Genomic DNA, 14,930 nt, shown 5'->3' on the forward strand with positions numbered 1-14,930 from the left:
GTGGAAGTCAATCACAGAATCATGCTGGAAGACCCAGAAATTACAACACAGGTAAACCTCACGAATGTTAACTTTGACTGAGGTCTTGTGCCTCTAATCACAGCTTTGAAAAATGCATTTGCAAGATAATGCCTGTGTGGAACTTTACAAACTGCAAGAATATAAGTAGGTTTCTGCCAATGTTATGGGCTGGGACATATACAATGCAGTGATACTTTTAGCTAAGAGAATCATAGAATAGTAGAGTTGGAAGAGACCTCACGGGCCATCCAGTCCAATCCCCTGCAAGAAGCAGGAAAATCTCATTCAAAGCACCCCTGACAGATGGCCATCCAGCCTCTGCTTAAAAGCCTCAAAAGAAGGAGCCTCTACCACAGTCGGGGGCAGAAAGTTCCACTGTCGAACAGCCCTCACAGTCAGGAAGTTCTTCCTGATGTTCAGGTGGAATCTCCTTTCCTGTAGTTTGAAGCCATTGTTCCATGTTCTAGTCTGCAGGGCAGCAGAAAGCAAGCTTGCTCCCTCCTCCCTATGATTTTCCCTCACATATTTATACATGGCTATCATGTCTCCTCTCAGCCTTCTCTTCTGCAGCTTAACATGCCCAGTTCTTTAAGCAGCTCCTCATAGGGCTTGTTCTCCAGACCCTTGATCATTTTAGTTTCCCTCCTCTGGACACATTCTAACTTGTCAACATCTCCCTTCAACTGCAGTGCCCAGAATTAGACACAGTATTCCAGGTGTGGTCTGACCAAGGCAGAATAGAGGGGGAGCATGACTTCCCTGGATCTAGATGCTATACCCCTATTTATGCAGGCCAGAATCCCGTTGGCTTTCTTAGCAGCCACATCACATTGCTGGCTCATGTTTAACTTGTTGTCCACAAGGACTCCAAGATTTTTTTCACATGTACTGCTGTCGAGCCAGGCATCCCCCATTCTGTATCTTTGCATTCCATTTTTTCTGCCGAAGTAGAGTATCTTGCATTTGTCCCTATTGAACTTCATTTTGTTAGTTTTGGCCCATCTCTCTAGTCTGTCAAGATGGTTTTGAATTCTGCGCCTGTCTTCTGGAGTGTTAGCTATCCCTCCTAGTTTGGTGTCGTCTGCAAACTTGATGATCGTGCCTTCTAACCCTTCGTCTAAGTTGTTAATAAAGATGTTAAACAGAACCCGGCCCAGGACGGAACCCTGTGGCACTCCACTCATGACTTTTTTCCAAGATGAAGAAGACGCATTGGTGAGCACCCTTTGGGTTCGTTCGCTTAGCCAATTACAGATCCACCTAATCGTAGTTTTGTCTAGCCCACATTTGACTAACTTGTTTGCCAGAAGGTCATGGGGGACTTTGTCGAAAGCCTTACTGAAATCCAGGTACGCTACATCCCTGTATCGACCCAACTCGTAACTATTGAAAAAAGAGATCAGATTAGTCTGGCATGACTTGTTTTTGGTAAATCCGTGTTGACTATTAGCAATGACCGCATTTGTTTCTAAGTATTCGCAGACCACTTCCTTTATGATCTTTTCCAGAATCTTGCTTGGTATCGACGTGAGGCTGACCGGACAGTAATTGTTTGGGTCGTTCTTTTTTCCCTTCTTGAAGATAGGGACCACATTCGCCCTTCTCCAATCTGCTGGGACTTCTCCCGTTCTCCAAGAACTCTTGAAGATAATTGCCAGTGGTTCTGAAATAACTTCAGCTAGTTTCTTCAATACTCTTGGATGTAGCTGATCTGGCCCTGGGGACTTGAATTCATTTAGAGAGGCCAGGTGTTCCTGGACAACTTGTTTCCCTATTTGGGGCTGGATTTTCCCTAATCCTTCGTCCATTCCATGTTGCTGAGGTTGAAGATGGCTTTCTTTTTGTGAGAAGACCGAGGCAAAGAAGGCATTAAGTAGTTCTGCCTTTTACCCGTCCCTTGTCACCATCACCCCATCTTCTCCTCGCAGAAGCCCTGTCGCCTCCTTGTTCTTCCTTTTTCTACCAACGTAAGCAAAAAAAGCCTTTTTGTTGTTTTTAATGTCCCTGGCAAGCCTGAGCTCATTTTGCGCTTTAGCCTTGCAAACCTTTTTCCTACAGGAGTTGGCTATACGTTTGAATTCTTCTTTGGTGATTTCTCCCCTTTTCCACTTCTTGTGCATGTCTCCTTTGAGTCTTAGCCCGGTTAGACGTTCTTTGGACATCCATTCTGGCTTCTTCACACTTGTCTTTTTTTCTTTCTTTGTTGGCGCTGTTTGCATTTGCACCTTGAGTATTTCACTTTTAAAAAACTCCCATCCATCCTTAACTCCCTTGTCTTTTAATATTGGCATCCATGGAATGCCGCTCAGTATTTCCTTCATTTTTTGGAACTCAGCTCTCTTAAAGTCCAGAATGCGTGTTTGACTTGTCTTAGTTTCAGCCTTCCTTTGTATGGTGAACTGCAGGAGCCCATGGTCACTTGCCCCTAAGGATCCGGCCACTTCGACTGTATTGATCAGGTCTTCCACATTTGTTAAGATTAGATCAAGAGTAGCCAATCTACTTGTTGCCTCTTCTACCTTCTGGACCATAAAATTGAGACCAAAGGCAACATGTTTCCCCACTCTACATCTGCTTACACATTGAGCATCCCTTATCTAGAATTCCCAACTCCGAAAAACTCCAAAATCCAGAAGTGTCCACATGGATGGGTGAGATGGTTCCACCTTTGCTTTCTGATGGTATAACGTACACAAACTTTGTTTCCTACACATTTCCCAAATAACATGGAAGTGCAACTAATTCAACAAAATACTCTTCTAGTAAATGATTTGACTAATTACTCTACCCTCCTGTTAAAGACTACACTGTGACCAAATTATCTTTAAACTGTTTTATATTTTTATTATGGATTTTTAAAATGTTTTGGGAACCACCTTGGGCTTTGCTTGGGGAGAAAGGCAGAAAAAACGCAGTGCATAAAGCAAACAGACAAACAAATAAATACATACATATATACATAAGAATTCTGGTTTCTCAAACACACACCTACTTTGCTCAAGTTGGCTTCACAAACTGGCATGAGTAGGACCAAAGAGCACTTCTTTCCCCAACACATCCCTTTGAAGCGGAAGAAAAAAAATACTAGTTGTTTCTCCTGAAATCAAAAGGCAGTCACCACTCTATGTCATTAAACAGTGACCTCAAAGAGAAAAACTTCATCCCATTCCATATTGATTAGTGGTGTACCTCCCGCTCTGTAATGACTGAGGCCACCTGGAATGGCCACGTCATGATAAAACGAAAGCAGTCCGTTAAAAACAAACCTTTCATGACAAAATTGTGGAAGAATTAAAAGTTAGATCAGGCATGGGCAAACTTCGGCCCTCCAGGTGTTCTGGACTTCAACTTCCACAATTCCTAACAGCCTACCAGCTGTTAGGAATTGTGGGAAGCCAAGTCCAAAACACCTGGAGGGCCGAAGCTTGCCCATGCCTGGGTTAGATGGATACAGCATGGGAGGTACAAAGGAAAACATACCTTATTGGTTGGCTGATGTGTGACCAAATCATGAGGACTTTATGGGATGTAAGGGGTGTCTAGAATTAGAGGTGGTGGCGGTTTATTTTTCCACACTGACAGGAGGCAACCTCATAATGTTTACATTTACATGAGGTCTTTCAATACTTTATGACTTGGTGGTGATTCTTATTTTGATAGCTCTCATTTACAAACCAGCACAAAAGCCAAAAAAGGTTAAAAACACAGGAATAAAAAGGATACCGTGCATAGCCCCAAATATGATTACCAGAGACATTATCTTAAAAAATGTTCTGAAGATGTATGAGCGTGCCATACAGAGAACAAGCACTCCCAAAAGGGTGGAACCAGCTCCCTGCAAAATTGGATAACCAAGCATGTATACAGCGTTTCTTGCCTTATCATTTACGTTGGGTTCCTCACTGGCAACAAAGGCATAAGAAATATGAGCAGAAAAATCGACTGAAAACCCAATGCAAATAACAAGGTTGATCATAGATATGGAGTCAAGATTGACGCCCCAAAGGGTCATGAAGCCAGTCACACCAACAATAACGGAAGCAATAGCAAAAGTTACCCACAAAGAGCACAGTGGATTGGGAATGAATGTCAAGGAAACTATTAACATGACAGCGGTAGCAATCAAAACATTTTGAATTGTGTTTGGAATTATTACAAGGTACTGATCTAAGTAAATAAAGGCTGGATGGTAAACCATCAGTGGTATCTTGCAGTTTGCTGCAAGGTTTCTCAATTCATTTAAGAAATGTTTCTCATGCACTGCATCAGTAATATTGACTGCCTGTATGAAGAACCGTGAGGCGAATATTTCTGTAGTACTAGAATTAATGTCCCACTCAGAGTCTGGACTTGCTGCGTACAGGTCAACTAGCTTATCAATGAATATGGTACGGTCATTTATATTTATGGATGTGAGTTTAGAAAGAGATTCATAATTTCTCAGCCACGACTCTGATAAGGTTTTGTCTATGTCGGATGAGCGTTCAAAAACTTCCATGCACTTCTCAATTTCTGTACGAATAGATGGATCCCAATATTCTACACTTTCAGAAACAACAACCATAACCCTTGGACCATATTCAGAAAAGTATTCATCAAGCCAGTCATAATACTGAACAACATAAGAATTATCTATAGCTAAATTTCGTACGTTTATACCTTCTCTGACTTGAGTACACCCATAAATACTACAACCCATGTACATGAGATACAGGAGAACCACTACTATCTTTGTCCAGGTCAGCATAAGAAAGGGTGCATAATATTTTCTGAAGAATTCATTCATGGGATGTTCAAACTCTGTTCCTGTGGTCTCATCAAAAGATCCTCCAACACAGCATATATTATACAGCTGAGAATCTTGAGGCTCACGGCTGACTTTCATAAAGGTGAGCCAATGTTTGTTGCCTTCTTCTCTTCTACCATTTAGAGCAAGGACAGCCCCAAGGAATGTCAGGTTGTAAATGTAGCAGAATACAAAAGCAGTTCCTGTATAGATGCAAAATGACTGAACTGATTGGAAGGAACTTCCAATTCCTATATAGAAGGCTAAAACATCAGTAACTGTTGTGATAGTAACAGAAACAGCTGCTTCTTCATAGGTGTCAGCCATCCGATCTTTGATGCTGCTTTTCACTTTGGTGTGTTGCCAACAGGACACCAGGATGAACATGTCATCTACACCAACACCTGGATAAATGACAGAGATATTATGTGTCACTTCTCACATGCCAGATGAGAAAGAGGAACAAAATTAGTAATTGAGAATACAGAAGACAATGGTGCACCAAGAACAAGAGCTGGTGGGAAAAACAGCAATGTTGGAAGAAACAGAAAAAGGAGAACATCCAATGGACTTTTTTACATCAGCGGAAGCAAGAGAAGGAAAGCTAGGCTTGGGATTCAGTGGCTTAAAGAAAGGAACAGATGAAAATACATATAAATGAGGGCTAGCACTTTGGCAAGTTTCATAGGAGGAGGGGAGGTGGATCTGGAGGAGGATATGGATCAAGTATATGGTGATACATCTTTACACTTTACAGAGAGACTAAATGTACCAGACTCAGTAAGGCCAGGGAGTTTTGCAGAAGAATACAGTTGTCCCTCCACATTTACAAGTTTCACTTTTGCAAATATGGTTATTAATTATTAATACTTATGATTAATTATATTACTTCAGCAGAAGTTGACCATAATGGAGGACATAGCAATTCCTAGACAGACCACTTCTCTAAATATTTGTAGATCTTTCATTGTAGTTCTTGGGTCAACTTCCAGTGGAGTCTCTGATTGAGGACCTCACTACATGGAAGTTTCCTTCTGTTTCTACCCGTTTCTACACACTTCAAAGATGGAGCCCATCGAACAATGCTTATGGTGGTTGCTTGTGGGACTCCATCTCTGCAGTGTGTAAAAATTGAAGGATTTCAAAGATGGGCAAAAATCAACTTCAATCCTTACCCTGCACATAGAAATGCATAAAAACATTATTTTTCCTTGTGTGGGAAATGGTGGATCTGTCCAATTACTTTGTGATGTTTCAGTGTGAGAATCCATGAAGGGTTCTGTGAATGCTCCTTCTGTTTCCATTAGTGGTTTGAAGATGGTGTGGATCTCATTAAAATAAGCATTTTAAAAGGCGTGCCCATCTCCTTTACTGTAGAGGTTTCAGGGGAACAAGCTCATGGAAAGAAGTGAGGTTTCCACAAGGATAGGATACGCTGTCGCCTTCAGTGTAAGGGGCTTCAGAGGAATGAGCCCATGAAAAGAAGTATGTTTCGAAAAGGATGCCTATTTTAAAGTGTGCTGGTATTCTTGACATGGTTGAGCTAGAAAGGAAGGTAGGCAATCCTGTGTGATGGGGGTATGTAAATTTGCCGCCTTCTTTAAAGACACAACCCCATGAAATGCCATGCAAAGAAGACTTTTCCACCTGCTTTCTCCCCCTTGTGGTATGAGACTGGGGTACTCTGGATTTGCCTCGCCAGAGGTTATACAGTTCACTTCTGTGTCAGCTGTGGAGCTACATGGAGGCTACATTCCTTGACCCCAGATCAAGGAATTGCTACACAGGTGAATGGCACCAAAACCAGTTTTACCAGTGCTCACCTGTGACCTTGACCTTGCCCCCCTCGATTTTACCTTTGCAGTGCACACCAGATATGAAAATGGTGGCAGACACTGCTTGGCCCCTGGAGTGACGATATCACTCCCTCCTACCCTTTCCGATTGCCTTAGCACTCCGAATATAGTTACTCTATGCACCAATCAGTAGTCATGGGCCCAGTTACCATCTCATCTGTTTATTTTGTGTTTTCGTAACGTTTTGTCCATTTGCATGGCATGAAACGGTACACCCTCCTATGGAACAGAAATATCAGTGAAACAAAAAAAAAAAGTGGGAATGGTAGCCATTCAGTTGATTTCAGTGTACTGAGTGCCTCTTACTCAACACTTGGCGTGCTTGGATGTAGGCCGTGGCTGGCAGGGCCTACAGACGAACGCCAAGTGCCAAATGCTTAGTGCTTGTAGGCCTTGGCAGGGTTTACAGCCAAGCACCAAGCACTCGGTGCACTCAGATGTAGGACCTGGTGGCTGGCAGGGCCTACAGGCTCTGGCAGGCCCTGGCACTTTGTCACCAATGGGCTGAAAATCTTTTGTTTTTTCAGACCTTGGATGGAAAAACTCATTTGTGAAGGTGCCCATTTTCGGGAGAGGTGCTCAAAAACGAAAAAAGAGCCTTACAAATGAAACAAACTGAAACAGATAGCGATTCTATACAAATGCATGAGACTACCAAGCAGCGTTCAGTCATGGACACTGCAAATGTAAAATCAAGTGGGGCGTAAGCCCAGGGAGTGGCATGTAATCATCTGTGCCATTTCCTGAATTACATGTTCCTGACGTGACTGTATACTCCAAAGTTTTGAGAAAGCTGCAGAGTATACACTGACTTTTTAAAAGTTGGGTCAAGGTTGCATTACATGTGTTGTGTAATGGCCATGGAAATGATTTGGCCCCCTATGCCATAAAGTATTAGTAAAGATGAACCCAAAAAGAGATGCTATCTCAGATTAAAATTTACCATTTTATTTGTTTTTTTATGGATGTGAAAGGCCTGCATTTCTCTACTATTTTTATAACTGTCATATTAGTTGTGGGTTAGCTACTTTGGAGAGCTTTTTTTTTTTTTTGCAGAGAGGTGTGATTAAAAGCTCTAAGTAAGTAAATAGTCAAACTATTGGGAAAGCATTGCAATATAAATTGTACAAAAGCAAGCATGTTTTGTTTTCTGCAAAAGCTAATAATTGAGGCTCATAAATTCATAGATGTTTCATCTACATCTTATGCACACAGCTTATAGGCAATTTTGTACAATATTTTTCATATTTTTGTTCATGAACCAAGGTTTGTTTACATCGAATCATCAGAAAGCAAAGGTGTCACTCTCTCAGGTGCACAATATTAGATTTTGGAGTATAAGAGATGCTCCACCAGCACATATATTTTTGTCCACATTCTACATATACATGAGCAAAAATCTAACCGATTTTTGACATTCTCTAACACATATTTTAATGGAGTGCAATGAGAAACACATGCAAATAATTTTGTGTGCAAATTTTATATTAAATGTCCTATCATATATCTTGGTAGAAGTCAGCTGGTCCAAAGTATATATCTCAAATAGGTATGTATTTGGGAGTATGAAGAGACCCTGAAAGAAATCACAGTATAACCACATTATCTGTGGGGGATATGTTCTTGAACTTAATGTGGAAACAGAAAACCGTAGATAAAAATTTGGACACCCCAGGAGTCACAGATATGCATCATGTGGGCCACACTTTGTATTAAATGATGTGGTAGGATTTCAGTTTATTTTAATGGTGAAATTTCACTCCTGGAGGACTCAAGAGAGTGGCAATTCAATAGTTTTTGCCAGAAAAAGGGATATCTGGAACACATGGAGGGGTCCAATGTCATAAAGGTAGCCTTGGCATCCACATGTGGCCCAAGGGCGCTACTTTGTCTTGGCTTACTATACAATTAACTGGGAGTAATTAATGACTTTACTTTTAAGCAGAAATATACATACCGGTAATTAGTTTATAAGACTAAACTCGAGAAAAACAATCATAGATTGATCCTGAATTCCCTTCACAGTGAAGGGAATGTATAGATGGAGGAAAGAAGAAATTCAATTTTGTGCATAAGCATAGATAAGGAAACTTCACAAGAAATGTATATACATCTTCACTTACCCAGTATAAGGAATGGTGAGTTTGCAGCTGTGATAACAAATGGCACACCACAAAACATCAGCAATCCAAAGCTACTGAGGACAGATAAGCCTACTGACACTACCCCAAAAGCTGCCACCCACACTTTGGTTCGCACACAGTCCAACCTGTAAAACAGATTAAGAAAAGCCAAATTGGATTCTGAGTTTCATTGTCCCTACCAAACTATATTGGCTGACCAATACATTCTCCATACCAATAAGAAAAAAATGCAATTCGTTTTTGAAACAAGCCCAGGCAGTCTCTCAGTTGCATCATATATTCTTAAGCTTTAAACACTGCAACAAGCTATATGATTCAGATCAGAACTGGGACCTATAGATTCAAAATTTACAGAATGTCTCAGTTAGAAGAGACACATTAAATTACTGGTATTAACATAACTGCTGACCTACTATTCAGCAAATGACTGATGGGCTTATCTAGATGGGACAACCAACAGGATTAATTCCCCAAATTACATAAACACACATATTTTGCATATTAATTACAATCTTGGAAATATAAGTCCCACTGCGATCCAGGTGATGTATTACTGAGTAAATATATCAGGAGTGCACTCAAAATGCATTTCTTCCATTTGTTTTCTACAGAGTTTTAGCAATATGTGTTGGAACCCCAGGTAATCAGCATGCTTGTCTCTTCAGCAATATCCATAAGGAGAGTCCAAAAATCCAAGTAGATTCATGGCCTATATTCTACCAGAATCCTCAATAAGGATAGGTCTTTTGTATAGCTAGTGGATCTTGCTTGGTCAAGTTCAAGCCACTTTCAAATACTTTACATTACAACAGGGATATCTCACATCAATGTATTGTTGCTGGGGAAATCATGTCTCCTGCTACTGTGGGGATTGCAAAGGGAATTCAGAGGGAAGAGGAGAACTCAAGGAAAAGAGTGTTGGATGATGTCATGGGCTCTGCTAATGAAAAACTATTGGGATTTCATGTCTTCATTTTATTTACTTGATTTGTATCCTGTCTCTCTCCCAATATAGGGACTCAAGGTGGCTAACAATACAAATGACATTTTGCAAATTGAAAAAAGTGTAAATTAATTAAAATATGAATATAAAATTTAAAAAAAACCATTTAAACCCTTTGTGTCATTAAAGCATTAACATACAAATATTCTAATACATTAAAACTATACAGGCACCCTAATATCCCAATCACACCACTCTGAGCAGCTTTCATCATTCTATACATGCCCAATTGTAGAGGTCCATTTTCAATCCTGTGACTCCACAGTTCTCTACCAGCAGTGAAAGCAGTGGTAAAACATTACAACGGCTAAATTTAATGTTACCTCTGCTTAGGGCACTGTTGGACTTTTACCTAAGGTTTGTAAATGATGCCTCAGGTAAAAGTGAATGAATTCAGAACAAAGCAGGAAAGCCCCGCTTTATCCCAAATTAATTAGATACCCCATTAGACCCAGGCCTGCCTGAAAGGCCCGGTTCTAATGGGGTATGTGCCCTGTGGGAACAGAAGTGGAAAGCCCACATCTTTAGGGGTGTCCATGGGAACTTAAACCCTCTTTGGAGAGGCTTTAAGCCCAGTGTGGAAGCACCCTTAGATTAGCCCACCAGGTAGGTTTTAAATTACCTTTTACTAATAAGTCCCATCCATTTATATGGATCTATTTTAGACAGGACCAATTTATCCCCAGCTTTTTGCTATCCCAATTTTGCTCATCCAGCCCTTCCCCTAAAGCATCCAGCCACATGATAAAGGGTAAAATCAATGTCTCCCTCTTCCCAAGACAAGAGGGAACACATTACCTTGAACAAGAAATAATTGCAAAGAATATTGTTAAAAAATATGTGATTGAGACAAATGGGATCACATCCTTGGAGATTTTTTCAAATTCTTCTTGTCTGGACACTGAAGTAAAATAAGCTACCTGCCAGGTTGGAGGTGAAAAGAAGAGGAAGAAAACAAATAGTTAAATATTTCCTCTTTCTTAAGGGAAGTCATAATACTAGCATTAATAACAATGACAACAGCAACAATGAAGAGGATGGAATGTTACTAAGAAAGCCAAAGAAGGTTAAGACAGATGGAAGGGGGGAATTGGAGGAATCGAAAAGAAAGCTGAAATTCTCTGCCAGTGAAAACAGCAGCACAGAAGAGACACTAGGGATTTGGGGCAGCACCTAGCCTCAACAATAATGTTATTTGTTACTCACCTCTGCTCACCACTCCAAGCGGGGTACAACACCTGGACCCAAACCACGTAGGGCTTTAAAGGTCATATCCAACACGTTGTACTTTTCCCAGAAACTAATTGGCAGGCAGTGAAGTGATTTTAGGACAGGCATAATATACTCACTCCTAGATGTTCCCAACCGGTCTGGCTGACCTGTTTTGAACTAACTGGAGTTTCCAAACTTGGTACAGAGGAAGCCCAATGCACAGCACATTGCAAATGTCTAACCTTGAGGTGATCAGTGATTGCACCACCACTTTTAGGTCTTCCCGTTCTAGGAAGGGGCACAGCTGGTGTACCAGCTGAAGCTGACAATAATCACTGCTGACCATCTCATCTACATGGACTGGCATTTGGAGATACACATTAAAAGAACTGGAAATGATATTTCAGTGGTTTCCCCAATGCACAGGGAAAGAAGCGGAGGCTGAGAACCTGCAAAATATGCAGAATTTTTTCTAGTGACACCCTTGGTACATTAACAATAAAAAAAATAAGAAGACCGGGACTGGGAAGGGCAGCTTTGAAGGAATTAGACAAGACCCTGAAGTGCCATAGTATTTCTCTGAATACTATAGTTAGGATTGTCCTTGCCATGACATTTCCCACCTGTATTTGTGACTGTGAAGAAAGCTGATAGCAAGATAATCAACACATTTGAAATGTGGTGTGGAGAGAAGTTCTATCAATACAGGAGATTGTTAAAAATGCCAATAAATGAGCAAATTAAATCTGAACTTTCCCTGGAAAACAAAATTACTAAACTGAGACTCAACTGCTCACTGGAGGGAAGGATATTAGAGGCAAAGATGAAGTATTTTGGCCACATCATGAGAGGACAGGAAAGCTTGGAAAAGATCATGATGCTGGGAAAAATGGAAGGAAAAAGGAAGAGAGGCCGAACAAGGGCAAGGTGGAGGGATGGTATCCTTGAAGTGACTGGCTTGACCTTGAAGGAACTGGGCACGGCGACGGCCGACAGGGAGCTCTGACGTGGACTGGTCCATGAGGTCACGAAGAGTCGGAAACGACTGTATGATTGAGCAGCAGCAAACTGAGACTGTCAAATTTTGGAATATTATGACTCACTAGAAAACCAGTAATGCTTGGCAAACTAGAAGGCAGCAGGAAAAGGCTACATTACAGATGGATAGGGAACCAAGGAACTGAGCAAGAGCTGTTGAGCTGGGGCACATTTACATGGACACTTAACCATAAGGGGGGGGGGGTGTCTACTTGAGACACAGAGCTGATTCCAATTAAGACAGACCAAGGCCTTGAGCTGCATTAAGAAAAATGCTATGAAGAGCGGCTGAGGGAACTGGGTATGTTTAGCTTGGAGGAAAGTAGGCTGAGCGGGGACATGAGTGCCGTGTTGAAATATTTGAAAGGATGTTACATTGAGGAGGAGGAGGAGGCAAGTTTGTTTTCTGCTGCTCTGGAGATGAAATGAACAATGGATTCAAATTTCAGGAAAACAGATTCCACTTGAACTTTCCACTTAAACGACTTCTTGAAGGACAGAACTGTTTGGAGGTGGAATATGCTGCCTGGAGGTGTGGTGGGGTCTCCTTCTCTGGGGGTTTTGAACAGAGGCTGGATGGCCATCTGTCAGGAGTGCTTTGACTGTGTGTTCCTGCATGGCAGAATGGGGTTTGACTGGATGGCTCGTGTGGACTCTTCCAACTCTAGGATTCTATGTAGATGACATCTACTGGAAATGGAACAAGGGTGGCAAACGAAATTAAGATGGGAAGATAATTCATCTAGAAGACACCGACTGGGAGCACCATGATGTGGGGCCCCTACTCAATGGTGTGGTGAATGGCTGGTGTTGGTTTGGCTGCAGCTGTGGAGGGGGCACTTTGGAAGAAGGTGGGCTGCAGGGATCATCCCACCAGGCCCACTTTTGATGGTGGTTGGCATGGGTATGGATCCAGGACTGGACGACCAGTGTCTATCAGGTGTTGGTTTCGTACAGGTATCTCTTACGACACATGTGTCATACTCAAGGCCGGTGGTACCTTGTCTTTGTATGTGACCTTCCAGATGCTGGACTACAACTCGTGCATTCCTCACTCTTAGTTCTCATGACTAGAGCTGATGGGAGTTGTGATATGATAACCTCTGGAATAGCATTTTGTTGAAGGTCGTGCGCAGGCTGACTGTCTCCCCTTCAGAGAAAGGGGTCTAGATCAGCAACTATTGCAGTTGGAGACCTCACATTTTGGGGAACTTAGTTTAACACCTGACTGGCAAACTTGGGAAGGTTTAGATCACTTGGCATGGTTCCCGTCCCCTTGATCAGGTCATGTAAGTGTTATTTATTTCTATAATTGTATTTTTACTTTGCTTAATAATGTGTTATTATGTTGTTATGTAATGTTTGTGTTGTTTTTATGATTGGAAACCGCCCTGAGTCCCATCTGGGAGATAGGGCGGTATATAAATAAACTATTATTATTATTATTATTATTATTATTATTATTATTATTATGATTATTATTATTATTATTATTATTATGATTATTATGGAAGGACCCTTAAGTTTTCACATAGAGCGGGCCCTGTGTGTCCACGGCTTCTCTCTCCGTGGCTTCAAGGGCCAGGGAGGGTGGGGTGGCCCGAGAGGGCGCCCACTGACCCGGATGGAGGTGAGGTTCAAGGAGCGGAGGAGCTGCGGGGCGCGCTGGAGGAAGGTGTGGATCCAGCGCTGGCTCTCCTCCTTGGGTCCCGCGTGGTCTTCCTGCAGGAAGTAGAGGAGGCGCAGAGCCTTGGCGGCGCGGACGGGGCGGGCGGGCGGGACGCCGGCGTCGAGGGTGACGCCGCCCAGGAAGAAGCCCAGCGGGACGCGGCCCATGAAGAGCGGGAAGGTCAGGCTGGGCAGCAGCGCCTCGATGCGGGCCGGGTCCCCCTGCATGGCGCTCAGGAGCGGGTTGGGGCTGTTGCACGGGCCGGCGGGGCCGATCTTGGCGCAGACCTCCTCGAAGAAGAGCCCCGTCTCGCTCCGCAGGGCCCGCACCGCCTTGTCCAGCGCCAGCAGCTCCGCGAAGGCTTCCCGCGTGAGGATGGAGTCATTTCCCACGGCGATGAGGACGGCGAAGGAGCCCTCCGTGGTGAGCCTCCGGGCGGAGAAGCGTTCGCTGTCGTCGGTGGGGAAGTGCATCCGGACCAGGCTCCGCTCGCTCTTGGCGGGGCCCCCGATGGGCGTGAACTGCTCCTCGATGTCGTTGGCTTCGAGGACCTTGAGGCGCATGAAGCCCGCGCCCAAGGAGGCCGCCAGCGCCATGGGCACCAGGAAGAAGGGCCACGGGTGGGAGCCCACGCAGGCGCCCAGGGCCCGCATGGCGCGCGAGAGAGGCTGCTCCACGCAATCTGTGTGGCACCTCTGGCCCGTCATCGCGCCCTCCGCTCCCCTCCAGGGCAAGGCAGGCAGGCAGGCAGGCAGTTGGGCCCTCAACCGCCGGGTTCTCTTCCCCGTCCCGCCCTCGCCCGGGAAGCTCAAGGCCCCGGCATTCCACCAGAGCCGGACAGAACGCCCGCTTCAACCACCTTTCTTCCCTTACTTCTAGTACAGGCAGTCTCCCAGTCACAAACATTAATTCAATCACAGGTGATTAATCACAACATTCACACTGGCCTCCAACAGACAAGAGTTCTTTCTCCCACCCTGGACCCTCCACAGATATATAAACCTCCCTTGCTTCGTTTTCCAACATATCTCACAACCTCTGAGGAGCCTGCCATACCCTGTTTCCCCGAAAATAAGACATCCTATGAAAATAAGACCTACCATGTTTCCCCGAAAATAAGACAGTGTCTTATATTATTTTTTACTCCCAAAGATGTTCTAGGTCTTATTTTCAGGGGATGTCGTATTTTTCCATGAAGAAG

General features: G+C 43.3%; 1 protein-coding gene across 1 annotated transcript; it reads right to left on the reverse strand.

Annotated features, from left to right (window-relative positions):
- Positions 1-2,839: 2,839 nt before the first annotated feature.
- LOC100564061 (patched domain-containing protein 3) lies at positions 2,840-14,715 on the reverse strand. The gene is made up of 4 exons (XM_062957858.1): positions 13,681-14,715; positions 10,609-10,730; positions 8,787-8,932; positions 2,840-5,211 (listed from the first exon to the last, which is right to left on the reverse strand). Exons 1-4 carry the CDS (start codon positions 14,434-14,436, stop codon positions 3,689-3,691), a joined length of 2,547 nt encoding a protein of 848 aa, XP_062813928.1. The 5' UTR covers positions 14,437-14,715; the 3' UTR covers positions 2,840-3,688.
- Positions 14,716-14,930: the final 215 nt, after the last annotated feature.

Source organism: Anolis carolinensis, chromosome 6 (assembly GCF_035594765.1).
Source record: "Anolis carolinensis isolate JA03-04 chromosome 6, rAnoCar3.1.pri, whole genome shotgun sequence".
NCBI lineage: Eukaryota > Metazoa > Chordata > Lepidosauria > Squamata > Dactyloidae > Anolis > Anolis carolinensis.

What these genes read in the sequence shown, in the direction of transcription:
- LOC100564061 (XM_062957858.1), bottom strand. Translation starts at nt 14,436, where the DNA reads ATGACGGGCCAGAGGTGCCACACAGATTGCGTGGAGCAGCCTCTCTCG. An exon ending in GCAATTATTTCTTGTTCAAG is followed by an intron (nt 8,933 to 10,608) that starts GTAATGTGTTCC and finishes TCTGTTTTACAG; the next exon opens with GTTGGACTGTGTGCGAACCA. An exon ending in CTCACCATTCCTTATACTGG is followed by an intron (nt 5,212 to 8,786) that starts GTAAGTGAAGAT and finishes TCATTTATCCAG; the next exon opens with GTGTTGGTGTAGATGACATG.